A 26177-nucleotide genomic window follows, 5' to 3' on the forward strand; every position below is an offset into this window, starting at 1 on the left:
CATGGGTCCGAGCTACTAATTCTATCAGATCATGGATGTATTGCTTCAGGAAATAGCTCGAAATTCACAGGCCGTGGAGACTATTCATTCGTCTCATAGTAATAAGCACGTCGACGACCCAACTGATCTAGAGGGCTAACTAAAACGACTGTTCCCACCATCACCTATGCTTTCCCTGCCTAATGCACACAGGACGCCTTTTAGACCACGTATCTGTTCTCTGGTCCCCGTCATTCGACGACTTTTGTTTCAAGCATACGCGTCCAGGTATCCAAATCTGGGACACGACGAATCAATACACATTATAACACAAATACCACATCATACACCGGGGAGCATGTAGTAACGAAAAAAGAAGAAAGGAAAAAAGAAGACACAATAGTAATACAAGCAGGACTGACCGATCCTCGCAGTCAGCCCGTATACGCAGTCCAACGAGTAGAAATCAAGCGAGGCCCGCAGAGCCTGCAAATTAGCGACGTCTCTTGCTGAGGCGGTGCTCTTTGCCCTTCTTGGACTTCTTCTTTGTCTTATCGGGGGGCAGAACGAGAGGTTCATCCTTCATGTTCCATTCCATGAAGCGCAGGAGATAGTCATCGATATGACCGGGTTGAGGTTCAACATCTACTGTCTCATCCACACCATGGATCTGCGGCGTGGTGATGAGCTGCGCGCCAGGTGTTTCCGCTTCCTCTGGACCAGTGGCCAACGGAGTGCCCACCTGACCGGGTGTATGCGAAATGCTGCGATCGCCGAAGTCATCGTCGTCAGCCTGCTCCATCTCCTTCTGGGCGTTCTTGGCCGCATCGATATCCTCCTTGTCCTCGGCCTGCTCGAAGACCCGCGAGCCACCCGTGGCAACCCGGCTGGATAGGACGCGGTCCATGGCGGCGCTTGCTTCATCCTGTGCCTCCGCTTCCTCACCGATCATGTCACGGACGTCCAGCTTGGTGAAGTAGTCTGTAGTGAATTCACCCTCCTGGATGACGACATCATCTAGCATTCTCTTCTGGTTTGCCTTCCGGAGAATGTTCGATTCGATGGTATACTCCGAGACGAACCGGTAGATGTGGACGTCGCGCGTTTGTCCAATACGGTGGCACCGATCTTGGCATTGCTTGTCCATGGCCGGATTCCAGTCAAGATCGTAGAAGATCACAGTATCAGCGCCCGTCAGGTTGATACCCAAGCCACCGGATCGGCTGGACAGAATGAACACTAGGATGCGATCGTCGTTGTTGAAGCGGTCGGTCAGAATCTGGCGCTGCTCCACTTTGGTCGTACCGTCTAGTCGCAAATACCGGTGCCCATGGATGTTGAGGAACTGCTCCAGAATGTCAAGCATTTTGGTCATCTGCGTGAATATCAAGGCTCGGTGACCACCGGCTTTAAGATCCCGTAGCAGCTTATCGAGCCTTTGCAGTTTCCCACAGTCATATTGCAGTAGCCTCTTGTCTGGAAAAGCGATTGAAAGACGCATCTGGGCCTCGTGGAACGGGTCATAAGGAGGGAAACGCTCCTTTTCCGTCAAGTAACGGGTTTCAATAGGAGTCAAAGCTGCCTCTGTGATACCAGAGGCAACTGCAGCTGGCGTAACACAGGCGAAACGTCTGACGTAACCATCCATGGCTTGGGACCGCTCTTCGATGGACAAAATCATCGATGCGAGAACGGATGACCGATTCGACAACCACTCCGCGAGAGACTGCGTTTGGGGACGACCACCCAGAGTTGGTTTCTGCTTGCTATCCGCAGTGAGAAATTCGACGAGACTGGTTCCATACACTGGTCGACGGCCATGGCGCTTCGATTCGAAGTAGAGACACCGTTCCAATTCCGCCATCCTGCGTTTTCTGGCGTCGTTCTCCAATGCCTCGAGTGTGGACTGCACCGTAGACCCGTCGAACATCATTTGCCAATTCGTGCGCTTGTACTGACGTTCCCGAAGCATGTTGAAGGGTCCGTAAGCCATAAGCCTAGTACTATCGTCTGCCAACCTTCGTGAGATATCTTCTCTCGAGATAGGAACCAGGTTGAGAAAGTCCAAATCCAGCTTCGTAAGGGGATGTTCATAGAGCAACCGCCGCCGAACGAGTTGTTCCTTGCTCGCATATTCGGTGGCCACGGAATGAGGCATCACAAATGACGTCGATATCTGCCGAGTCTCAAAGAGATCCGGGTGGTTGCAAACCTTCCGCAGCTGCATCAGACAATTGATAATAGAGAGGTAATTGCCAGATGCAAGAGTTTCTTTGGTTTGGGCCATGGACATAAACCCATCGTATAAGAACCTCTGCCTTTTCGAAAGTCGGCAATAAACGACGTGCTCGTACTTTGCTGGCATCTGCTTCTCGACGTCGGCTTTGAGGCGGCGCAAGATGTAAGGACGCAAGATGGTATGGAGTTTCGTAACCACCCGTTTTGTCTCATCATCCATTGTTTCTCTGCCATGCTCCAAGATTTGCTCTACAGGGCGGCGGAACCATTCAGAAAAGTTTCTGAGATCGGCAAAACCCTCAATGCCAGTCCCGTCACCATCAGAAGGCATCAAGAAGAAGAGGAGGGACCATAGCTCGGTGAGATTGTTCTGGAGCGGTGTACCTGTAAGAAGCAGCCGTGCGCGGGTCCTAAAAGTAAGCAGTGTCTGCCACTTTTGAGAGCGGAAGTTCTTGATATTATGAGCTTCATCAAGAACCAGATAATGCCAATTTCTTCTTTTCAGGACCTGCTGGTCCTGCAGCACCAGTTGATAAGAAGTGATCAATACATTCCAGCTCGTATCGTCGGTCCAACCCTTGCGCTTCTGCCTGCGTTCCTCTATGCTGCCATAGTAAGTCATGATCTTGAAACCAGGACACCATTTCTTGAATTCCATCTCCCAATTGAGAATCACGCTCGTTGGAACGACAACCAAATGTGGACCCCAAACCTCATGTTCCACGGCCAGGTGTGCAAGTAAAGCAATTGTCTGAATGGTCTTGCCAAGACCCATTTCATCGGCAAGAATACCATTGATGTGGTTGTTGTAGAGTCCAGCAAGCCAGTCCAACCCATAATGCTGATACTCTCGCAGAGTTCCCCGGAGTAGATGCGGTATCGGCGTCTTCAACCCAGGAGCGGGGGATTCACTTGGCTGAGGCGGCTTTTCCCCGGGCGCTTCGAAAGAAGAAACAGACTCGGGTTCAGAGGGTTTTGTTGCAAGCGTACCAGGAGATGCTTCGCTAGATGCCCCTCCATTCTGGCGAAGTTCTTGCTCATCCAAGTTATTGATCGAAGGGGGAGGCTGCTGGCGATGACCTTCTTCCATCGCATCATCCCGTGTGTCAATGGCAACCGGATCTTCAAGAGGGGCTGAATCTTCGAGGTGTGCTGGACCTTCGGGAGGAGCAGCAGCAGCCATGTCGGTATCGACCACTTCAGCTTGGCCAGCTTGCTTTTCATCAGGAGTTTCGGTTACAGGAGAAACCTCGGCCGTTGCCTGAGAGATAGATCCCGAGTTCGAAGGACCATTCGGAACCAGAGAAACTTCATCCGCATCCTCCAGTTCCTCATCGTCGTCCTCGTCGGCTGAAACGGATTGCCCGTCATCGTGGAAACCAGGGCCATCTTCATGATTCAGATTAGCTAAAGAATCATCACCTTCTTCATCGTCAAAGTGGTGAGCATCATCCAGCACACGATCTTTTGATGAGAAGAATCCTAATAGCCCCGGTCCATCATCGCTTTCCTCATCCGAGTCTGTGTCGTCGGCTTCTCCATCCTCATCACTGTCGCCCATATCATCATCCATGTCCGTAGATTCGTCTTCGCTATCGTCAAGGAGCATTGGATCGACTTCGTCAAGTTCAATCTGCTCCAGCGGTGTTTCGCCTTGAGAATGGTTGATGTCCTCCATTTTCTGAGGTATATGTGAGGTATGTGTGCCATTGGAAGACTCGCTATTGTCGGAAGTCACAGATTCACGGTCTGAAACCAAAGTGGATTGGGGCAAATCAGCATACTTCTGCCGGAGCTCCTCCGCTGTCAAACCCTCATCATCGTCAACTTCGTCTTCATCCTCAGTTTCCGAAACCGTAGAGGACATGTTGCTTTCATCCTCTTCCTCATCGCTGGAAGTTACATCCGTTGCACTCTCTTCAGCATCTGTTGAATCAGGGAAATCGCTGCCAGTGTCTCCAAGAATTTCCAGACGCCTTTTCTCGAACAGCATGGTAGATTGTTTGATTGCGCGATCTAGAGCCCGCTGGTCCTCCACTTTCCGCTCTTCCTCCCAGCGTGCGAGACGCATCCGATCAACCTCCGCCCGGGCCAAGTCGAACATTTTCTGAAGATCCTTAGCCAGTTGCTTGCGCTTTCCGCGCACCTCTTCCTGTTGTTCTCTAAGAATATCCTCTGGGCGCTTATTGCGCTTCCTCCACGCGTCAGCACACCACTGAGCAAGAAGTCTCGCTGTATTGCGATGGCGTCGGTGCTCCTGGTCAAGAAGCTTCTTGAAGTACAAGGCATGAGCGACGAGGTGGTCTTGATGTGAATATTGTTGCGGTGGTTCTTCCTGTTGCTCCGGTAAGTATGCGGAACATACTTCAGGGCTCAGAAGACCGCCAGGCTCTGTGGCTTCCAAGACTCGACATCTCTTCCGAGCTTCCTCGAGTGCTGCCTCGGGCGTAAGGACTGCACCACCTTCTATTCTGCCTTCGCGGCTCTCAAGCCATTCTCTGAAAGAATTATATTTCCGGGGAGGAACCACATGGGAAGGATGCTGAAACCCAATAACAGGCTTCTTGACTTTAATTCGCAGCCTCGGCACCCGCTGACCCTGGTCGTCTCCCAATTCAGTCTCACCCCCGATATCATTCCTCAACTCATCAATTCCGATTGTCGGCGTTGAAGTGACATTCGAGGGGGACCGGTTCGATCGTGCCTTGTTCGACGTAGGGCCATTAGGGACTGAAGTAGCCGAACTTTGAGATCTCGTCCGTGAAGGTGTTTGCCTGGGTGCTGGTGATCGTGAGATACGGCGGCGCCTGGCACTTGCGCCCCTTGGAGTCGCAGTCCTCGGCGATCCAGTCGTTAAGTTGCCACTAGTATGTTTCCCATTCATACCCGACTGTGACACACTCATGGACAGGGGCGACGAAGCGACGACCTTCCCACCACCGGGAAGGTTCTTATTTACAGAAGATTTTTGCGCTGCACGCGTTTTTCGCTTGTCTGACGGAGGCTGCAACTCAAGGGGAATCGCATTGACTCGGGAAGACCTGCGCTTCCCATCCTGCAGGAATGAGGTCGGTCCATCGACACCCACTTTCTTCCAGGGAGGCGACAGCGGTCGGGGAGTTGAACGGCGCGAATTGTCTGGTCCTGCAAGCTTTCGTCTCTTGGACGGAGGCCCCTCGGTCGGATTGGTTGGGACTCCATTTTCCTTGGACTCGGATGGGATTAAATCGCGATTCTCGGAATCAGGTGAATCGCCTAGAGCAGAGGTATTCAGTAATTTGTCTTCATTTTCAACATTCACGCGTTCATCGTTGTGGTGTGATAGACCATTCAAGCTTCCGTCTTGCATGTCTTGTTACCACGGACGACAGGGGCCCTCTTTGCGGCTGACCCCAGTTTTCCCAACGAGGACGCGGTCGGACGGGATAAATTTAACATTAATAGATAGGTATGAACTGGTAGAGATGCCACAGAAAGTTTGGCATAGTTATCGGCACGATAGCGTGGCTGGTAGTTGAAAAAGCACCTTGATCGACAAAATGTATGAAGGAGTGGTTTTTTCATCTGGTGACGAAGTGTACGAGGAGACGTGTATGTAAGCGCGCCGGGGTCTCTGGCAGCTGGTTGCCTGAGGCGGTAAGGCTCCTAACCATCGCTTCCGCAAACCTCCAATTAATCCGAACCCCGTCATTGCACCTCCACTCCCTTTGAGCGTATTTGCCATTCTTTTGCTCCCAAACTCACCAATTCGGCGTCTTAACACAGCAAAACGGTAAGAATCCATCTCCGTGCCTACCTCAATGTCGAATTCTACGGCCCTTTAACGTCACTAATAGTCACACGCAGATGCTGTCCTCGCGGATTTTGACCCGGCGCCTGCCCCAGGTTGCTGCTCGCTTTACCGCTCCGCGCGCCTCGTTCTCGCAAGTCCGGAGCCTTTCTGCAGCTGAGATTGATGATCCTTTGCAGGTATGTCGTTTATCGTGCCCCGGGTGCTGGATCTTTCCCCAATTGACGCCTTCGGTCCGCTTCTAGAACGGAGGTTATCAGAACCCCCCTCGTGTGAAGCGTGCTTTCAGAGACCCCTACGGCGACTGGTGGGATAAGCAGGAGAGAAGGAACTTTGGCGAGCCCGTTCACGAGGAGAATGAAATCCTCGGCGTCTTCAGTCCCGAGCAATATACCCATGTCACACCCCGCAAAGGCCTGTTCCAGATTGGAGCTTTCATCGCAACCTTCCTTACTCTCTGTGGTGTCGTGAGCCTGTACTACCCTGACAAGCCCAGCGTCCCAAAGACTTATCCCGGCGGCTTGGAGAAGGAGCTTGGAGGTGCGAGTGCTGTTCCGGTACGTTTATGAATCCTGTCTTGGCACTGGTGGCATGAGAATTGTACTGACATTGATATGCAGGCTCGCAAGGCCGGTGAGGACTCTTGGTAGTGGTTTGATTTCATATTGTGTAAATACTACAGTGCAGTTTTTCTTTTACGGTTTCAATCAAAGGTCTGATTGTCAATTCATATAATGCGGAAGGACAATCCTGTGCCTCAATCGTTGCGGGATGGAGCATTTGCTTATATTGCCAGCTTTTAAGGCTCGGGGTTCCTTGTCCTACGTGGGATAGGACATCTGTGCTATGTCGATGTCGATCATTGGCTTGCAGCTGTCCATAATGGAGCACGTCCTGAACCAAAGCACACCAAAACTGCAGCCGATTTGACCGTCAAGAGAACAGGACGATGGATGGAGATCAGGTTCCTAGGGCGTCAAGCTACTCCAGAGGCATCGTCAACTTCCCTTGACTGATAACACTCAAAACCGGAATAAAGAGCAGATAGAGACCGCTGTGGGACACCATACTGAAGTATGTACCTAGGGCAGAGTACTGCATGTACCATTATAGCTGCGTTCATATTATGTGCACCTCAACAATTCACAGAGTGTGATTCAATAAGCGGTCAAAAATAACCATTGTAGGAAATTAGAGATACTTAGCTCGCAAGTACGGCCGGCGCTTTGCTGAGTGGTGCGACACTGTTCGAGGCTCTTGGGCAGAAGGGCCACACTATAACTACGTCAGTTGATCGGGAAGCTTTGTGTTTCAGGTGCAACAAAAACATTCGCCCGCACCCCTTTCTTAAACAAACCCATCTTTGTTCTTGAAGGGTCAACCCCCTCACTCTCATCCCGCATTCCTGATTCTGCGAATCGACCCTTCATTTCGCGGTCTATGAAACTTGATTTGGCTCAGTACGCGCTGGCTAGTGGTTCCGTCATAAATCCTCTATGCATGGTCTCCGCATCTTCCCCTCTCATTGAGTGCAGTTGAATTTTGAAATAGTGAGAGAGGGAGAGAAAGAGAGAGAGAGAAAGAAAATCTCCTCATGTCGACATCATCGACTCAGTCCCGAGGCATCAACCGACGGATTAACAGTCTTCAGAATGAAGTTCGCCATTCCCGCAATCTGTCCGCATCGCGCAGGCGCCCGGTGAACTCTTCGGCCGCCTACAGTTATGCTCTACGAGTCGCGTATCTCACTTATCTTTTGAATCCTCGTTCTCGTCGCATACAGAATGTCTCTGCCGCTCCGCAGCCGCGCCCGAAACGGGCGTCAACCTCCTTCCATGATTTGATGAGCGATTTCTCGCTGGTTAGAGACTCGAAGAGCACGAGGTTCCCCAATGGCTTCGTGTCTGAGCTTGAGAAGAGGCTGACGGGGGTCCTTATGGGAAAGGAGAGAAGGAAGGAATATCAGGATCACCTGGTCGTTAGGACATTCGCCGCGTTTCTCAACACCTTGAAAGATCAGTCATTCAAGAAGCGGATGGAGAAGGACCGCCGAGCGGAGGATCTTGTCCTTATTTTCTACTCAAATGCGACAAAAGAGCTGAGTAAAGGGAAAGATTCAGATGACGATAGTTGGAAATTTATGGTGGACAGACATGTCGCCCTTTTCGTGCGACTGTTTGCGCTGATCCTGAAAGACCATGACTGGGACAAGGACCGGCCTGAACTGGCAAACAGGTTATCAGTTCTAGAGAACAAACTTCTTTCCCAAGACCATGATCTTATGCAAGCGAGCGGGCCGACGGCGACGGTCGAGATCACAACTTCCCTCAGCTACGATGTTAGAGACATGCCTCTCGTGCAGCATGTCGCGAAGATATTCGGCATAAGTACCCACCAGGCCCAATCTGACATTGACAAGAACAGAGGCGTATGGACCGGAAAGGCAGCCCTTCAGGACTTGAAAACTTATCAGGCTCACCTGAATCTCCAAACGCGGAAGACGTTATCCAGGGAAGATTTTGATAACGAGGAAGCTTATGAACACTGGAAAAAGAGCGAGGGCCCGGATTTGTCGCAAATGATGCTGGCAATCGTACAGTCAAATCCAGAGCTCGCAAAAAGTACGCCAGGCGGTGCACTTCCGCAGTTCAATGCGAATGCCGCTGACCAGAGCAACGATCCAAACGCTGCACCGCTATCTCGAACAATGTCTGACCGGCCGGTCTCCTATGTGGTTGACCAACCTATCGACCTGAGTTCTCTGTCGTTGTCAGACGACCCAAATAATAATCCTGAGGAATCTGATACGTACACCTTCATACCGTCGGACCCAAGGTCAATGTACAAATTCATTCTGAGTCTGACACTGAGTCACGACCTAAAGGATCGCGAGATCGAAGCTACGGCAGCTACTTCGGAAACACCGTCAATGAAACTACTCTCCAAACAGTCCACAGAACTGCTGAATGAAATATGCCTTCGCTGGCGAATACCTAGCTTTTCTAGGGTTGTATTGTTCCTGGACATCATAAGAGCAAAGTTCGTGGACAACGAGATTGATCTTGACACTCTTGATTCTGCCTTTACGTTTGTTAAAGAAACACCTCCGTCAGAGGGCAAGAAACGACAAAGTTTTATGGCCTCTGTTATATTTGACAGGAGCAAATGGACAATCCAGGATCTTCTGTTGATGCAAGAGCTGCTATCCTCCCTCCACGAAGCTTTACTCCGGGAACTGTACGATGTAATGATGGATTGTTTTGAAGTTAAGCCTCGTCCTATCGGCCCGGTGATGTACGTCTTGGAAAACCACATACAGCTCGACCCGAACTACACCGAAGACTTGGAAGATATCAATCGGTTCCGCTCCTATGTGCAGGACGGGCTCGCGCAAAAGGCAACTGAGAAGTACCAAGAACTTTTAGGACAGATTGTCCCAGTGGAGGCAGAAACCTGGGAGGCACACCATGTCATCCAGCTGGGCGATGCCATCATGAAACTCGCACAAAAGATACGGAAGCGATATCGAAATAATCCGGAAATTATGGGGTAAGAGGCTAATCTTCAAGTAGCGCACTCTTCAAGACTGACAGATCTTAGGGTAAATCCCTATAACATTCTACTTACAAACATCCTCCCTATATTTGCGGAAGATGCACATGAGATGGTTGTCAGAATCGTGGAACAAGCCAAATCGAGAGGGGAGGATGTTGAGCTGGAAGATGGCTTTGACTTGTATAAACAACTGACAGCGACGCGCCGGCTCTTCGTAGAGGCCTTCCCTGAGTAAGACCCCGTTCATCGTTGTGGTGTATTTGTTGCTAACGCTGGGACAGTGTCACTTTCCCTTTCCACGTGGAAAGTCTTCTGGAAGACTTTGTATGGCGCTGGATTCGCTTAACTGATCAGAAAGTCATGGACTGGGTTGAACAGGCAGTTAGACAGGATCCCTTCACCGTCCGGGCCGGTGACTGGACAGATGTGGTTCCTGAAGACTACCGACACAGCGTGTCGGTGATCGACATATTCCGCTCCTTCAATCAAGTGGTTGAACAGATGATTCAACTTGGGTGGGATGATGACTTGCAGTACGCAAAATTTATGACTGCCCTTTCTAAGTCTATCGGGAAGGGTGTGGCACGATACTGCGAGTTGTTGGAACAAATGTTTTCGAGAGAAATGGATCGGCTGTCTCCTGATCAAGAGGCAGCCATGAATCAGACTACCCAGGAAAAGATAATGCAAATGGCGAAGGAAGCATGGACAAGCAAGGAAAAAATTGAGCCTTTCCAATTTTTCCCGGAGGTAAGCTTGCGATATGATTCAGAGTGCGTCGCCTGGTCCCGGGTATCTGACCAAGAATTATAGTCTCTCGTCAAACTGAATAATATCGAATATGCCCTCTCGCAACTCGACAGGCTTGAGCGTGAGATCAATGTCGACGGATGTGCGGAAGTGATTGCACAGCACGCTGGCCCGCAGCTACAGAAAATCCGCAGATCAACAACCTACGTTTTCACAATCAAGGTGGTGGAGGCCGAAGATCTCAAAGCCTGTGACATGAATGGCAGCAGTGATCCTTACGTTGTTCTCACAGATGAGTATCAGAAGCGAATTGCTAAGACTAGAATCATCTACAACAACCTGAACCCACGGTGGGATGATGCTGTCGACATAACAACACAAGGACCACTAAATATCATTGCGACCATCTGGGACTGGGATGCTGTTGGTGATCACGACTATGTTGGTCGCACTTCGATCAAACTTGATCCCGTGCATTTCAGTGATTTTCTTCCGAGGGAGTACTGGCTCGATCTAGACACCCAGGGCAGATTGCTACTCCGTGTCAGCATGGAAGGGGAGCGCGATGACATCCAGTTCTATTTCGGCAAAGCGTTTCGGACATTAAAACGTACCGAAAGAGATATGACTCGCAAGATCACCGAAAAGGTAAGTCATCCTTCCATAGCCGACCGACGGGTCTTCAGGACATTGACCATTCTTCCAGCTTTCTGCGTACATCAGTCATTGCTTGTCTCGACGGACCCTGAAATCCCTGTTGTCTAGGGGTCTCAGCATCTCTAGTGTGTCTAACTTCCTGAGCCGGAATCGCCCGCAGAACGCTACAACGGCTCCATCTGCTATAGAAGTGGAGAATGCACTCAAACCACTTTTTGACTATTTTAACGATAACTTTGCAATCATGAACAAGACTCTCACATCTGAAGCAATGAAGATGGTCATGGCGCGCCTGTGGAAAGAGGTTCTTGCCACCATCGAAGGCTTGCTCGTTCCTCCGTTGTCGGATAAACCTTCTCATCAGAAGCCTCTTACGATGCAAGAAGTCGACATTGTGTCGCGTTGGCTTGTACTTCTCTTGAATTTCTTCCATGCTGTTGATGAGGAAACTGGTGAAGCCCACGGCGTCTCGCTTGATATTCTGAAATCACCAAAGTACCATGAGATCCAGACACTGAACTTTTTCTATTTTGAACCCACGGAGAGCTTGATCCGTACGTCTGAGCGCATGGCATCAGCGACGATATCACGGCAGCAAGTGAATAAGAACCGAGTGTCAGCGCCACCGCATATCGGATCTGGAGGAACTGGCAGTATCCTTGGGGTTGCGAACACGCGGCGGGTCAAGAGCATCATGCTGTCGCGGAATCTCGGCACAATGAAAAAGATGAAAGAGGAGAGAAGGCGTGAGGCTCAGGCAGAACCGAATGATGATATGATTTTACGGATTCTCCGTATGAGACCAGAAGCAGCTGGATATCTGCGTGATCGAAGCCGTCAAAAGGAAAGGCTCGCAGCTGCAGCTGCAGCGGATGCTATCGTGAAGCAAAGCCTCATGGCAGGGATGGGCGGAAGGATGGCGGGCACTCTTGGACGAAGATGACTTTGGGGGATACTGGTATGATTGTGTCTATTACTGAGTAACCTTTTTCTTGCGCTTGTCGTTTCGTCTGCAATTCTGCATTTTAGCATCGTTCGACTACATGAGGTTTATGATTCCCAATTTTTGTTTGCTTGGCGAGTTTCAGATGCAATTACGTTTATTTCGCGGGATTGATGGTGTTGAATATGAAACCTAGACAGCAAACATAACGAGGATCTAATTGTTAATGAGAACGAAATTCACGGACAATCGGAGCTATTTCATCATGTTTAAATTTCATTCGTCTCTCGTTACGATGAAATTCGTCTATATATAGACACCCTTTTCCAGTGATATTGATCTGGTTTACTGCAGAGCAATGCACTCAATCTCCACCGGCACACCCTTGGGCAGTTGAGCAACAGCAACACAGCTGCGAGCAGGCTTGTGGGTGAAGAACTTCTCGTAAGTAGCGTTCATCTCGGCAAAGTCGGCCATATTAGTGAGGAAGACCTGTGAACAGCCTCAGAGTCAGCACCAACCCCACACTCCCCGCAATCGTCGGATCACGAGGAATAACGCAAATGGTAATAACGCACATTGACCTTGACGATCTTGTCGACGCTGGACCCGGCAGCGTCAATAATGGCCTTGATATTGTTGCAGCAGGCCTGTGTCTTTTCGCCGATGTTGCCCTCGACGAGGTTGCCGGAAGCGTCAGCGGGGATCTGGCCAGAGATGAAGAGCTGGCCGTTGGCACGGATGGCTTGGGACTAAAGACGTTTGACGAAGGGTCAATTGCTGTGTCTTGGATTCATGGGGATTGGTAGGATTGTATGGGGACGCAGATTCTAGTTTCGGGCTTTCGACTTCGGGATCGGGTGCGGGACTTACGTAGGGACCGGCAGCTAGAGTAGCGATCAATTGATTAGTGAATTTGCTTTTATTTTGTTTTCTACACCGGGAGAGTAGCCCGGAAGGTCGATGGTAAATCAGACTTACGAGGGCAGGCATCCTTTGTGAAAACGGGGGTCATGCCAGACATGTTGACGGATTGGCGGTGAAATGGGGTTGTGTAGGTGCGTGGAATACGGTAATGAGCAGAGAATCGAGGAGATGAGGTTATAAGACGAGATAGGGATGAGGAGTGGTATAGGGAGAGAAGACGAGAGCTGCTTTTAAGCATGAGGGGCAGAGGGGTTGTGTGAGGTTAGCTCTATCTATTCCGCGGGAAAGTTGTTGATGGTTCGCTCCCCCACTGACATTCCCCACCAAATAATGTCATAAGAAAGGCGCATCTAGATTATCGAAGGACCACTTAGTACTGCTCGAACTATATGCCAGGTTAAAATGCTTCTAACGCTAAGATAGAAAAGTCAAATGGTATGTAGACTAGTATACAAAGTCATCACATGCAAATCATGACGTCGTTAGGAGTAGCAGTGATTACCGCATTGGCAAAGTAGACCAGATGTTTCCGATGCGTACTTGGAGTCAACTGCTGAGATATTTCTGGAGTTATGATGGCTTGCTTGGCACTGTATTGCCCAATTTGTGCAGGAACGATGCAGTTTGCTCCGGTGAGAACCCGAAGAAAACCGGCCCATTGAAGACAACTTTTGCGGACGAGGTTGGGTTGATTTGGCCAGTATGGAAATAACCGTCCGCGCTATCCTCTTGAGGGGGCCGAGGGGTGTCTGCGGCCTCGCTCTTGCTTGCTTCGTTACGGACGGTTTCAATCTCCAGATCGTGCCTTGGATCGTCCGCTTTGGGAGCATCATGGCCGAAAGGACACCGGCCAGTTCTCATGCCAGATGAAATTTTAGCAGGCTCCGCAGTGGCAGAAAGGTCAGATGGCTCTTTTGGCTGTTTGGCAGTGTCTGAGGGCGGAGTAGGCGGCGAGTGCATGGCAGGTGTGAAAGAAGGTTGGGAAACTGGAACCGGTATACCCCAAGGCCTGCTTGGGGATTCGCCAACACGCACCTCGCGCAAAGGACGGTCGAAATGCCCCTTTCTCTCGTCATCGTCGTCTGCGCCTGGTGCTTCTTGTTCGTTGGCAGAGCTGGGTGTTTCTTGCTCAGGCGCTTCCATTCCAACGTCTTCTGCCCATTTTTCGACTCGTTCAGCAGATGAACTGGATGGTGGCGCGCCGTCCTGGCTATGGCCTGGCAGGTACGCTTGATGTTTGACTGACAAGCCTTGGATCATACTGATAAGATTACCATACTTTGCGTCAAGCTGCCGCATTGTTTGAGAATCTTTCTGGTAACGTTGAACGCATATTGCATGGCTGCGCGGGATCTCATGCTTGTGTCTCTCGACATAGTCGGCAATCTCCTCCGGACTATGCTTGTCCATGAATCTGATGGGACACCTAGAAATAGGGCATCTGGTTGAGCTCGACTTTGCGGATGTCGTTAAACTAGAGCGTCTATCATTCTGTTCAGCTTTAATGGGATCGAGGTCCTCGTGCCCGCACGTATCACCGTTCCGGGTAACAAATGCATCCTCAATCCCGTTAGACTCCCCATTTTCAGAGGGTTTATTGTTAGGCTTCGAAAAGGGACAACGCAAACTTCCCTGCGTGCCCTTGGTGGTGAAGTCTTTTTCTAAGTTGCCTGATACGCCAGCCCTGGTCGCAACATAACATGAATTGACCTCGGAAAGCTGCTTATCATTGTCGGGGCGGTTTATTGATCTGCAGCATTCCAGTCCTTCCTTTATGGCAGTAAGTGCCTCGCTTCCTACGTTTCCAGAGTCTGCAAGTGCCTTGATTACATCCAGGGGATTTAGGGATTGGTTATGGAGGGGTTCGTATTCGGGATGTCGACCAAGTATCTTCTCCGCAACGATCTTGGTGTGTGTATTGGTTTCATTAGGAAGTTGATTTGCTAACTTGAGGTACTATTGCACATTACGTCAGCATATGTGTGATTTGGAACAATGCAATCAACAACAGAGGTTATTCAAAGTCTCATCAGATAATACATGACTTTATCGGTCACCGCCGCAGAAGCGACTCCTGATCTAGAGCTAATTTTCTCGTCATTTGAGACAACAGGGGAGGGGTATTGGCAACAAGAATGCAGGTGGGAATAGAATTTACCTCATCATGTGCATATTTCAGCCTCCGATGGAGATCTCTTTCCTTGCAGCCTAGGTGTTGAATGGTAAGCAAGAGAGCTTCGAAAGATCGAGCCAGAGTTTGCAGCTGCAGATCCTGCTGCATTTCATTGACAGCAGAGGCAGGTGACATATCGCTCTGAGTGAAGATATTTACTAAAGATGAGACAGCACATCTAACGGTCTCATGCAACACATTCTGCTTGACCCAGAAGTGCGACTTGGAAAATTATAAAGAAGCACTGAGAAGGTGAAAGAAAATGTGGTTTTTGTACTGATGCCTGAAGCTGTTTTAGCGTACTTCTAAGCGAACTGGTCCGTGTGTCGGAGTCACGTGGTATATGCTCTCTCAGCCAGTATACCTTATCGGCGTCCAAGGTCGCGAACTATCTGACAAGTATGCTATCATATCTGGACTGTGGTTCACTCGATACCGTCTATATGCTTCGCTCTTTGGCAAATTGTGCTCATGGCGTCTCTGTATGGTGTTTTATCTGTATGCTTCTTGGAGTCTACGTTATAGTTGCTCGTACCGTTATCAAAGGATGCTATGTCCCTACCGATGCCGGACAAATGTTGTTTGGATATGGTGCTGAATGACGCCAGTGAGGTCTATCGACTATATCCGTGCGCTAGTTTGGCTCGTGGCTCTCGGGCGTGTTAAGAGTACTGCATGCATGATATCGCTGACTTGATAATTCTAGTATCGTCGGATGACAAATAACAGAGCCATGGGAATATATATTGCTCCGCAAGTCCCATACAAAGCCAATTAGCATCGCACTGAGCGGGCAATGTTGCTCGAAATCGTACGAAATACAAAGTAGTTGACAAGCTATTACACTTCAGTTGAATATCCTTCAACCCCATCCCACAGGGCAACATGGCATTGTGAATCGTCGAGATCAGATATTTAGCTTCGCGATGCGGACTTCGCGTCGTGTTTATGTAACAGAATTTCTCGCTGGCTATCATTAAAGCGGCAGCCGGGCTAGCTCAATCGGTAGAGCGTGAGACTCTTAATCTCAAGGTTGCGGGTTCGACCCCCGCGTTCGGCTTTCATTTTGCTTTTTGCTGATGTATCTTGCCTCTGTTTGATAGAGCAATCAATTTGCCGCCGCACTAAAGCAGCGGCCGGGCTAGCTCAATCGGTAGAGCGTGAGACTCTTAATCTCAAGGCTGCGGGTTCGACCCCCGCGTTCGGCTTCGTTTTTTGCTTTCCTTTTTTTTTGGCGAATCCATATCGTGGACCACCTATGATTGTTACAAATCCCATCCTACCCCTCTCCCGCTTTGAACCCATCAATGGGCTAACTGTGAGGGTTGAGGACACTCGATGCGTCACGCACAGTCAAGGCGGGCTGCCGTCGCGTCGTCAAGCCATCATCAGGCTGGAGTGGGAAGTATGGAGGAGAACGGCAGGATCATGTGGGCTCGTAGCCTCAAATGATAACAGATGCCTCAGATGACAGTAGCTCGAAGAATCCGATGACCTAGTATGGTTTCTAATCCCACCGTCAATGGCTCCGTAACAGTAGGATAATTTTGTGTAGTGTTCATGTCGCCTCCTAGACCACTTTAGCCGCGACGCTACCACTAAAGCAGCCGCCGGGCTAGCTCAATCGGTAGAGCGTGAGACTCTTAATCTCAAGGTTGCGGGTTCGACCCCCGCGTTCGGCTATCTTTTTGGCCTGAGCAGTTCAGCATTTTGTTCGCCGATCAATATGGACCAAGCTAGAGAGTAGGGTACGAGGGGTAGAGGGGTCTTTATGCGGTCTTGCACCAGCCCCTGACCTTCGACGGTGTCTGTTCGGCACGCTGCTCCGCCACATAAAACGCAAGCGTGCCAAATGGATCGACACAAAACATGAAGACAGTCAGGAATAAACAGAAATAACCGGATGAGGTCGAAGTAAGAAAGGTCTGATCTCATAAGTGTTCCGAACATCGGATTGCCCGTGATACGGCTACAACCACGAGCCCCATGTACGCCACACATGAGTAGTGTGCACCGGACTCAAGAAATGCATGATGGCTGCAGCCGCTGCAGGGCGGGGACATTGCTGTAACGGTAAGTCTGTAAGAATGAGGTATGTAGCATGGTAGCACAGCGACAGGCTTCACAGATGTCATACCAGTCAGGCACAGGACCCTTTTGCGTACTTACTTCTACCACTTTTTGTTCTGAATTGTCCAAATGATATGGACTGTTATTGTTGTTACAGGGCGAGGCATATGCGGAACTATCAAATAGATCCCTGCACATGCTAACTGGTAATTAATTGTAAAGTGTCAAGCAGGGCACATGTATGGAGTTCCTCTTCATTAATGGAATACCAGGAGGAGGTACCTGGTTGCATGCAGTAATCAGATATTCCTATCATTCTAACCACATATTGGCCGGAACCGAGTTGGAAGAACAATGATGGCTTCCTGAAGTGGTCTGCCGAGGAGACTAGATTCAGTAGCGCGGAAACGAGAGAAGCCAGTCCATTCGGACTATCCGAGCGTTGCACGATGGACGATGAACCCTTGCTAGACGCTAAGACGCGTGTTCAGCGGATATTAATCCATTTGAAGTGGACAAGCTGTCCTTGTCAGCATACGAGCGCGATCTGAGCTGCAAGCCACAAGTTGTACGATACCAATGGGCCGCGATTCCTTGATGATTCTATGTCCTCCCTCTCCATGCTTTCCGGATACCACTCTGGCCTTTAGTCTGTGACATTGTATTCACCTTTATACGGATCATGTATGGTATGCATCCGCTTGCCGAATCATGTGTCACTTCATCATGCAAATTGAATGCAGACAATCTGGAGATGATGAAGACTGAGGCAGTATTGATGAAACACGATTGGTCATACATAATCAGACACCTACAGATGTTTATAGATATCGGGAAGATAATCCAAGTTTCCGCTGTTACATATCAGTAGGAGACATCCAATAACTCCGTACTAGCATGCAAACGTAGCTAGCAGTCTTGGTCTCATTGGTGGTACTCGTCCGATGCAGCCAATGCAACAATAACACAACAATTATCTAGTGGCTGGCGGAAGTGGAGAAGCCATATTAAATTGTTGAGTAACTTAAGTGACGATTTTCAGTCCGAGCATACTTTCAGAGTGCGCTAGCCTGACCCTCCACTAGATGGACAGGAAAACAACAATTGAGAGGCCAGCATTCGCAGTAGTAGCGGAGGGATCAGTCCCTAGTATCCACAAGCTTCAGACCGCAAGTCGGAGATGGACACTGTGCAGATACATCTCAAGGACGGGGGCGGAAGTAATGAGTGACCATGAATATCAGTAAGCCTGTTATTAGCACCTCTGATATGTCAGTTGAGATACTGTAACAGGAACCAATATAGCATCAGTTCACATCGCCAATCCTTCGAGTCACAGCATGGAAGACGAAGGTCTAGAAGGTGGGAAATGTTCCATGGCGCAGATGAGGGGAAGGGGCTTTGAATCTAGCGTATCATGTAGTCTAATCATGTTATGGCGAAAACTTGCATAATGACACTAAGATATGCGCGGATAGGAGCATTCTTTGATAGATAAACACATAGACTAATCCATGAAGAGGGGCAGAAAAGTGATCTGTCTTGTGTCTCACAAGGTGGCATGGCGCTTGCCTCTTACAAATAATAATGAAGAGAAATGGATAGGAAAACCCAGCAGGAAAGTCTCCTAATACATTCTCTGTAGATGGGCTGATGGTCAATATATTAATTGACGGACGAGGAGGGATTCTAGACTCTGCTGCCCTGTCGCAATCATATATTATAGATGGAGGGGCTCTTGATGTATGGTTGATCTTAAAAAGATGAATCCTCAGCGTGGAGGGGTTTGTTACCAAAGGTAGTAAGGTAGTAAGGTACCGTTCTGGATGTACTTTTGTACTCGGTGTGGATGGTCACCTTGTCCTCTTTGCTGCTTTTTCAACGATGAAGAACTTGAGATTCATAAAAAAGACATGCACAGATTCTGATGTAGATAGAGTTCGAATCACACATCCATAGTTTTAGTTTATAACATGATTTGAGGTCGAGATCGAGATTGAAATGAAAGAGAAGTGGAATTGTAACTGTGTAAATCCAATACATCCATCCGACCCACGTAGCGATCGTTGCATTTTTTTTTGGGCTTATCATATCCGTCTCGACTTATTTTTACACTTTTTTTCCCCTTTCCCTCCTCCGATCTCCCTCACCCCTCATCCCCTGTCCTCCTCTCTTTTTTTATTTATTTTTATAATACCTCTTCTCCTTTTTATCGCCCCCTTCCTTGTTTCCTCCTCCTCTTCTTTCCCTCTCTCTTCTTCACCATGTCCCAGTCAACTCCCTCTCAATCCACGCAAACTCCAGATGCCGCCGCCACCCAAGTCGCCGGACACCCCTCCTCCCATCCCTCCCGCACCACCGAACTCTCCGGTCTTAAAGTAAGACTCCGCGCCGCTCTGCGCCAGTTCCCCGACTTCCCCTCTCCTGGCATTCTCTTCGAGGATATCCTTCCTATCTTCGCCGATCCGACCCTGCACGAAGCCCTCCTCCGTTGCCTCGAACTGTACATCCTCGAAACACACGGTAACCAGAAGCCCGATGTTATCGTTGGACTGGAGGCTAGAGGCTTCCTTTTCGGCCCCAGCTTGGCCTTGAGACTTGGCGCTAGCTTTGTCCCTGTTCGCAAGAAGGGCAAGCTGCCCGGTCCTTGTGAGACCCAAGGCTACGAGAAGGAGTACGGCCAGGACTTTTTCCAGATGCAAGCCGACGCCATCAAGCCTGGCCAGAAGGTTATCGTTGTCGATGACATTATCGCAACCGGTGAGTTTGATTTGTTTCAGGAAAATAATCTTCTTCAACAGTCATTGACGTGGTTACAGGCGGCTCTGCCTACGCTGCCGGAGAGCTGATCAGGAAAATGGGCGGAGAGCTCATGGGATTCATCTTTATCCTGGAACTGGAGTTCCTCAATGGACGGGATAAGCTCCCTGCCCCGGTGTACACTCTTCTCTCCGGCCAGGAGAGTAAATATCAGTGATTGTCTGTCTGACAATCGGGCATGATTGGATCAAAATGCCTTCTATTTAATGATCTCGCACTCAACTTCCTTTGTCGCTAATGTGGTAAAATGAACATTCACAAACAAAACAAACGATCGTCGAAAAAGTTGGTCCGCTTTTGAACTCGACCGTCTCCGAAGGGGTCGACACTAATGGAGATGACGGGTTGTCGACTGGTGTGAAAAATCTCCGAGATACAGCAGCCACTTGCGTCGGGTGGAGCTTGACCCTACGACGCAGTACAGTACCATCCGCAAATCAAATGCTTGCGGGTCGAGTTTTATGTGTTTTGAGTCCCTACAAATGAGCCGATTCTGCTCCGCCATGGTATTGCAGAAGTTTGCTGAGGCTCGAGCACAAGTGCTTGGCTTCTATGCAGTTCCTGCATCGTCTGAGAGGGCGGAGAGTTTTCGTACCTGGATCTACAGCTACGGGTCAGCTTTGAAAGAATTGCAATGTTGATACACCTGATAGACATATATCTTGCTATATACCTCTGAATCAATGCATCTGCTCGTTTAGATTGCAACTTATACCTGGTATCGTAACCCCGTAGACTCATGCAGGCCAACCTCAAGATCCGAAACTAATTCAACGGTATCGATTTCCTCATAACCTCGTCTGCCCAGTGCTTCGGGAACCCGATCGACTCGGCCTCCCGAATCGCCCGGTTCATGCGCGGGATGTACTCATCCTTGGGGAAACCCAGTCGCACCCGCTCCTCATCCACATACACCAGCACCGTCGTGACCTGCGGCCCGGACTCCGCCACCGCAGTCGCACCCATCCTCAACACGCGCTGCTCCTCATCCAGCCACCGCGTCACTGTCGCCGGCAAATACCACTTGTTATATTCCCCACACCCCTGCTCCCTCGGCCGAACCTCAACAGGTACCTTCTCTCCAAGTCTCGACGGCCCCGCCGCATGATCCACAACTTCATACCCATCCAGCAAGAACTCATCCTCCGGATCCATCTCATACAATATCCCGAACACGGCATCTTCGTCGCCAGATACGGGAACCTCGTCCCCGTCGCTCAGCTGGCGTCCGATCCGCAGTCCCTCCGGCGGCAATACGTTCGCGTATCCGGCCTGACAAATCATCCACCGCCAGTGGTCCAGCCGGGCGATGGCAACGGGCTTGGAGGAGAGGTCAGGGTTGTGTCTGCAGCGGAGGCGCATCTGTGTGAAGGAGAGGTTGGAGCCGTATGCGAAATAGAGGGGTCGGAGGGTCGGGGGAGGAGGTGTCTCGGGTACTGCCACTGTTGTGATGATGGTCTCGTCTTTTAGGAGTGTGGTGTCGACCGCGGCGGTCTCGGTGGGAGGTTGAACCTGCATGGTGGAATTTTCTAATAGAAGTACCTCTCTAGATGACGGTGATAGTGTACCTCTTAGTTTGACTAGATGACAGATAAATTGAGTCGAGGAGAATGAGGAGTCAACTTTCGATACACCGAGGGCCAGGGATTATAAACGGAGTGGATCTGGGGCTATGTCATTCGCCAATCAGAATGCATTTTGGTTGTCGGATTCTGGTACCTGATTACCTAATCGACGCCTTATCTTCCTATCGGATCGGAGAGGCACGTGGGTCCGTCGATAAGGTACAAGGAACATTGTTGCCACAACTAACCGGCTGTTCCTCAGTCCATACGATAGGCTCGATCTGGACAATGATTTTGTTAGTGCTACCACTCGAGTGGTACCCTGAGAATAAAGATAACGGCCGAATGTGTTATGTATCTTGGAGCTGCTCCCTGATTTCCCTGGCTTATTTGGACTGATATGATGTGTTGCCAACATCATTTGTCGCGATCGATACCCTTCTGCTTGCGGACGCCATATCTCGAAGACCTGTCCAATTCGTCCTATGGGCTCTACAACTGTTGATTGTTATGCGTCGCAACCGATAGCATTTGGCTTACGGTAGCAAAATTCCTTAGGGACTATCCAAGTCCCCCTGTATATGGAGCGTGCCTGTCAATGCGCTTTGTGCCGTTGCCTATTGGACTCTAAACGTTCGTATATCGTAAACATCACTCAAGACCTCCAACGTACACGGTAGAAGCCTGAGAAGGAATCTTCATCCTCAAGAAGACCAAGAACATAGGCCGGGGTTCTGATGAGTTCCGGAATGGTTCCAACGTCGTGAGGATCATCGGTCGTCGGTGGAGTCGTATATCCTTGTGTATTGATGGTCTATGCACATCTTCAGACTATGTACAAATTATTGATCGGTATGCCCTGAGAGCGGACCGAATAGCGTCGCTTTATGCCAACACCTGTCGCACGTCGCAGCAACTCATACGTTTCCTCGCCGCCGCCAACCATTACCATGCTAATAGGATGGCGACGGGGAAACCCTCCTGCGGTCATTTGCGGCTCGTCTAATAACGGCCGGATAAGAAACGGTTCAGCGCGAACGGCGGCCAGACCTGCAGAAGGGGGAGGTTTGGACGTTGAAGCCTCCGCGAACGCGTTCTCATCGTAATCAATCACAATGACAAGCTTGAGGGCGTGTCGGGAAGGTGGGTAAGCGGCAATGTTGCGCAGTTTTTGAGAGAAGCCGCAGCCGCCTCGTTTGATGACCAGGACTTGATGACTTTGAGCAATCTCCCGGAAGATCCGGTGGTCACAGATCTCATCGGCGAAGTAAATTGTGGACCACGACAGGCGACTTTCAGACGGCCCCCCGAGATGGAAACAATAGAGGCGTCCTCCACTTCTGGGACGGGAGCCGAGCCTGCGCCGCTAGATACGGCAGCTGGCAGGATCAACCGTACAATAGACAACTTTTTCGAGGGTGATTGGGTCGTCAACCCTGGATTCTCGTCCCGCAGTAGTGCAGACACTGTGTCCATTAGAGATGAGAACACGTTCTTCATTCCGGAGGTCGAAGGGTCGACGCTCCCCATCTTGTTGTCGACGGATGCGTTTTCTTGGATGACATGTTCTCCACTATGCTCCGCAGCACCTCGTTCGCGATTACCATTCGAATCATTTCCTCGACGGAGAAGCTCTGGCACTACGTCAATGACGATGTCAATCATGGCAGAGTCGCGCATCCGAGTGAAATTGGGATCAGTGGGATCGAGGATATCAAAGGTGATTTCTCGTGAGAGGTATACCTTCTCATCTTTGCCCAAAGGCACATTGTTAATCACCTGCACACGGAAATCATCCTGGCTCGCCTTCCCAGTCGCGTCGAGCGACGGCACATCCTGAACCATGCTCAATCGAAGGCCTCCGATGTTCTTGATGAAAATGCCATCCCGAACCCGCTCAATTGACCCGGGACCCATGACCATACCTGGAATGGCTGGGAAAGAGATGTCGAGTGTCGGTCGCGAGGTCATCGGCGAGCTTGTTGCATTGAAGGGCACCAATTCAGGCGGAAGAGTCCACGGGTAATACGTGTAGTTGGTGGGCGACGATAGATCGGACACTGTCACACTAGGATGGTCATGTGCATACTCTAGAATAGGCCCTTCGGTCGGGCCTCTGCTCGGCATTAGATGCAAACGAGCCAAAGTTGCAGCATGGAAAACGTCAGGACGCGCCGCCGTTGAGGATAGACCGAATGTCGGTGGCTCAGGTGCCGACTGGCAAACCGGTAGATTGATCAGCTCTTCATGCTGCGCCTGCTTCCTATGCTGATGAGTGCTGGCACTGGTACTTGTAGGTATAATCAGCGGATGACCCTCGGTTGAAAAGACAAAGGGCCGATCCATGTTATTCAAAGGATGGTCGGGGTGATATAGGAGAAACAGATATTTGGCAGTCTCTCCCAGAAAGAAACTCTCCATTCGATCGTTCAACTCTCCGTTGCGGACGTCCTGTAGACCGGCCCAGCCGCACTTCGCCCAACACCGGCGTTTGAGATCTCGGAGTACCATCTCGCCAACATGGAGATACCATGGGTCCTTGGTGGCCCGATATATGTAGTATGTGGACTCAATGAACTCTGGACGGCCACCGTACCAAGCAAGCTCACCCTCAATGTTCCCGGTGGCAACGTTCCATCTTTCAGGAAGGCCAGAGAATCGGGTCCAGACTGCTGTCGTCAAAAGGTGTATGGCTATGGCCTCATCCAGCTCCCCTGCTATCGAAAGAAGACCTGGATAGAAAGCGCTCAGACTATCGATCCAGAATGCCCGTGTTGCGCCGGTAAAAATATCGCCTTGAATCACATGCGGATGTTGATAACCCTCCCCTCGATATAGATGCCGTTTGATAGCCGCATGAGACTCTTCCCACACGCGCAGGAACGCTTCCGCTGAGTGCTCATATTCACTCAACGGCGGAAAGTACCCATCCAGGGCCTGCCAGGGACTTCTGGGATCATGCGAGGAGCGTTGTCCCGACGAGAGAAGGACGTAGGATTTGAAAGCGTATTCAAAAAAGCTGTCAATGCCAGCGCCAATCTATAGTCATCAGTGTCAGCGAGTTATTCAGTCTAGACAGGTCCCGGAGAAAAACCTACCCCGGTATAAGAATGAACCCAACGACCTGATTCCGCATCTATTCCCGAACCAATCAGTCCAATGTCACTTCTTCGCGTCCAAACAGCCCAAAATGCTCTCTTCGCAAGTTCTTCGTATCGGCCATCTCCGGTGAGCCTGCTCAGAACCGTAAACTCGAGAACTAGGCTGCCTGCACCCGCACTGCAAGTTTCCGTGGTTTCTGAAGAAGCGCGCTGACGGTCTTCTCGACAGACCTCATGATCAGGCCCATGGCATTGTTTGTCTGCATTCAAGGGCGAATTCGCATAGAACGGGCGCCGTTGAACGCCGTACCGCAGATTCACTCGAGGGTATGGAAGACCAGTGTCCGTATAAAACGCAGGTAGAAGGCGTTTTGCCAGATCAGCAGCGAGCCGGAGAAGCTGACCATCATATACAAATCCGTTTGTCCACTTGATCCCATGATAATGTTCTGGAAACGCTGATTTGTTCCATGCTTTGGCGAAGGTGGCTTCCGGTTCCGGAGGAGTGTATCTGGTGATTGGAAGGTCACCAACGGAGAAAAGATGAGCACTGAGCAATCCCCCTACAGCAGAAACTGATGTCAGACACAATAGCCGTTTCATCACCATTGACAGAACAGTCCGTACCTAGCCCTCGAATGACGGTCTCAAAGACTTGTACTTTGCTGTCAAGATCGAATCCCCTTGACCGTTCACCCTGACCAGCAGGGCCATCCGAGCCGTCCCCGTATAAGTTAACAAAATCCCTCACTCCGTCTTGGAAGTGGTTCCAAGCTCTCTCGCCTTCATCCGGACTAGACGACAATATCGCTAACGAGGACAGGCTGTCAATCAGGGTAAGGGAGTAATTTCCCAGGACGTCGTTGAGCTCAGCATTCGAGGGGTTATCACGATCGCGAACAAGCGGACGACAGGATAAAGGACGCAGCTCGTCTTCCGGAAACGCGTATTTCATATAATTCTCGAACCCATGGTAGAACATGTGCTCGGTCTCTTTCCTGAATTGAGCTCATTGATTTGATCAGCATGGCGCTCATTGCAAGGCGAAACGACAACAAGACTAGCAGACGGAAATACCTGAGTTCATTTATCTGAGAAGTCCTCATACCCTGAGCCGTGGCGAGCCATAGCGACAGGAGTGAGACCCAAATCATGCATGCTGATCGAAGGCCGAACATCTGTAAGCTCCAACATCCCGAGCGCATTACCGCAGAAGCGAACCAGCCGCAGATGACATGGAAACTTGAATTTCTCTTCTCGTGAGATAAGTCAGAGGTCTCGGAGGTACTACCGGATTATCGAGGGCCCCTCGAGACTTGAAGAAATGTTGTTTCGTGGCAAGAATAATGTCGCACGTGAGATTTAAATCCATCCCGCGCCAACTTTAAAGCTGGCGGTTGGCTAAGACAGATTACTGAAGGCCAGATATGCCGTTTCCATATACGACAGCAGCGCAAGCACTGTCTATGATTTACTTTTAATTTATCTGATCTGTAGCACAAGCTGGAACACCCGTGAAGGATCCGGGGACTGGTCTTTATAATTTTCATTTTTTGATGCCGACAGTGACTGAGCAGCTGCATGGAATGTCGGCTCTAAACCAAATACA

General features: G+C 50.1%; 9 protein-coding genes and 3 non-coding genes across 12 annotated transcripts; 7 read left to right on the plus strand and 5 right to left on the minus strand.

The window, feature by feature from the left end:
- Positions 1 to 52: 52 nt before the first annotated feature.
- swr1 (putative SNF2 family helicase/ATPase (Swr1)) lies at positions 53 to 5754 on the minus strand. The gene has a single exon (XM_024828276.1). It carries the CDS (start codon positions 5564 to 5566, stop codon positions 473 to 475), a length of 5094 nt encoding a protein of 1697 aa, XP_024678879.1. The 5' UTR covers positions 5567 to 5754; the 3' UTR covers positions 53 to 472.
- A 158-nt stretch (positions 5755 to 5912) lies between these two features.
- Positions 5913 to 7142, plus strand: P174DRAFT_395776 (uncharacterized protein). Its single transcript, XM_024823703.1, has 4 exons — positions 5913 to 5989; positions 6064 to 6186; positions 6253 to 6564; positions 6628 to 7142. Exons 2-4 carry the CDS (start codon positions 6064 to 6066, stop codon positions 6655 to 6657), a joined length of 465 nt encoding a protein of 154 aa, XP_024678880.1. The 5' UTR covers positions 5913 to 5989; the 3' UTR covers positions 6658 to 7142.
- A 201-nt stretch (positions 7143 to 7343) lies between these two features.
- P174DRAFT_515417 (C2 domain protein) lies at positions 7344 to 12157 on the plus strand. The gene is made up of 5 exons (XM_024832182.1): positions 7344 to 9556; positions 9608 to 9793; positions 9844 to 10312; positions 10376 to 10960; positions 11019 to 12157. Exons 1-5 carry the CDS (start codon positions 7602 to 7604, stop codon positions 11910 to 11912), a joined length of 4089 nt encoding a protein of 1362 aa, XP_024678881.1. The 5' UTR covers positions 7344 to 7601; the 3' UTR covers positions 11913 to 12157.
- P174DRAFT_445216 (putative L-PSP endoribonuclease family protein) lies at positions 12122 to 13008 on the minus strand. The gene is made up of 4 exons (XM_024828277.1): positions 12894 to 13008; positions 12786 to 12799; positions 12491 to 12664; positions 12122 to 12404 (listed from the first exon to the last, which is right to left on the minus strand). Exons 1-4 carry the CDS (start codon positions 12934 to 12936, stop codon positions 12258 to 12260), a joined length of 378 nt encoding a protein of 125 aa, XP_024678882.1. The 5' UTR covers positions 12937 to 13008; the 3' UTR covers positions 12122 to 12257.
- Positions 13009 to 13186: 178 nt separating this feature from the next.
- On the minus strand, positions 13187 to 15254 carry P174DRAFT_507030 (uncharacterized protein). The gene is made up of 2 exons (XM_024831350.1): positions 14998 to 15254; positions 13187 to 14795 (listed from the first exon to the last, which is right to left on the minus strand). The coding sequence occupies exons 1-2, from the start codon at positions 15145 to 15147 to the stop codon at positions 13410 to 13412; spliced, it is 1536 nt and encodes a 511-aa protein (XP_024678883.1). The 5' UTR covers positions 15148 to 15254; the 3' UTR covers positions 13187 to 13409.
- Positions 15255 to 15434: 180 nt separating this feature from the next.
- On the plus strand, positions 15435 to 15764 carry P174DRAFT_445217 (uncharacterized protein). Its single transcript, XM_024828278.1, has one exon. The coding sequence runs from the start codon at positions 15456 to 15458 to the stop codon at positions 15612 to 15614; it is 159 nt and encodes a 52-aa protein (XP_024678884.1). The 5' UTR covers positions 15435 to 15455; the 3' UTR covers positions 15615 to 15764.
- Positions 15765 to 15999: 235 nt separating this feature from the next.
- P174DRAFT_t154 lies at positions 16000 to 16072 on the plus strand. Its single transcript has one exon. It is a non-coding gene; the product is annotated as a tRNA-Lys (tRNA).
- Positions 16073 to 16147: 75 nt separating this feature from the next.
- Positions 16148 to 16220, plus strand: P174DRAFT_t155. The gene has a single exon. It is a non-coding gene; the product is annotated as a tRNA-Lys (tRNA).
- A 401-nt stretch (positions 16221 to 16621) lies between these two features.
- P174DRAFT_t156 lies at positions 16622 to 16694 on the plus strand. The gene has a single exon. It is a non-coding gene; the product is annotated as a tRNA-Lys (tRNA).
- Positions 16695 to 19346: 2652 nt separating this feature from the next.
- Positions 19347 to 20059, plus strand: P174DRAFT_377688 (adenine phosphoribosyltransferase APT1; the record flags this gene model as incomplete). Its single annotated transcript, XM_024822772.1, has 2 exons — positions 19347 to 19842; positions 19902 to 20059. 2 exons carry the CDS (start codon positions 19347 to 19349, stop codon positions 20057 to 20059), a joined length of 654 nt encoding a protein of 217 aa, XP_024678885.1.
- A 478-nt stretch (positions 20060 to 20537) lies between these two features.
- P174DRAFT_293683 (gamma-glutamylcyclotransferase family protein) lies at positions 20538 to 21914 on the minus strand. Its single transcript, XM_024821600.1, has 2 exons — positions 21622 to 21914; positions 20538 to 21566 (listed from the first exon to the last, which is right to left on the minus strand). The coding sequence occupies exon 2, from the start codon at positions 21418 to 21420 to the stop codon at positions 20668 to 20670; it is 753 nt and encodes a 250-aa protein (XP_024678886.1). The 5' UTR covers positions 21421 to 21566; positions 21622 to 21914; the 3' UTR covers positions 20538 to 20667.
- A 379-nt stretch (positions 21915 to 22293) lies between these two features.
- P174DRAFT_463740 (glycoside hydrolase family 47 protein) lies at positions 22294 to 25762 on the minus strand (the record flags this gene model as incomplete). The annotated part of the gene is made up of 5 exons (XM_024830312.1): positions 22294 to 22722; positions 22761 to 24506; positions 24566 to 25131; positions 25196 to 25566; positions 25677 to 25762. 5 exons carry the CDS (start codon positions 25760 to 25762, stop codon positions 22294 to 22296), a joined length of 3198 nt encoding a protein of 1065 aa, XP_024678887.1.
- Between the last annotated feature and the right edge of the window lie 415 nt (positions 25763 to 26177).

Source organism: Aspergillus novofumigatus (genome assembly GCF_002847465.1).
Source record: "Aspergillus novofumigatus IBT 16806 chromosome Unknown P174scaffold_8, whole genome shotgun sequence".
In the NCBI taxonomy this organism is placed as follows: domain Eukaryota; kingdom Fungi; phylum Ascomycota; class Eurotiomycetes; order Eurotiales; family Aspergillaceae; genus Aspergillus; species Aspergillus novofumigatus.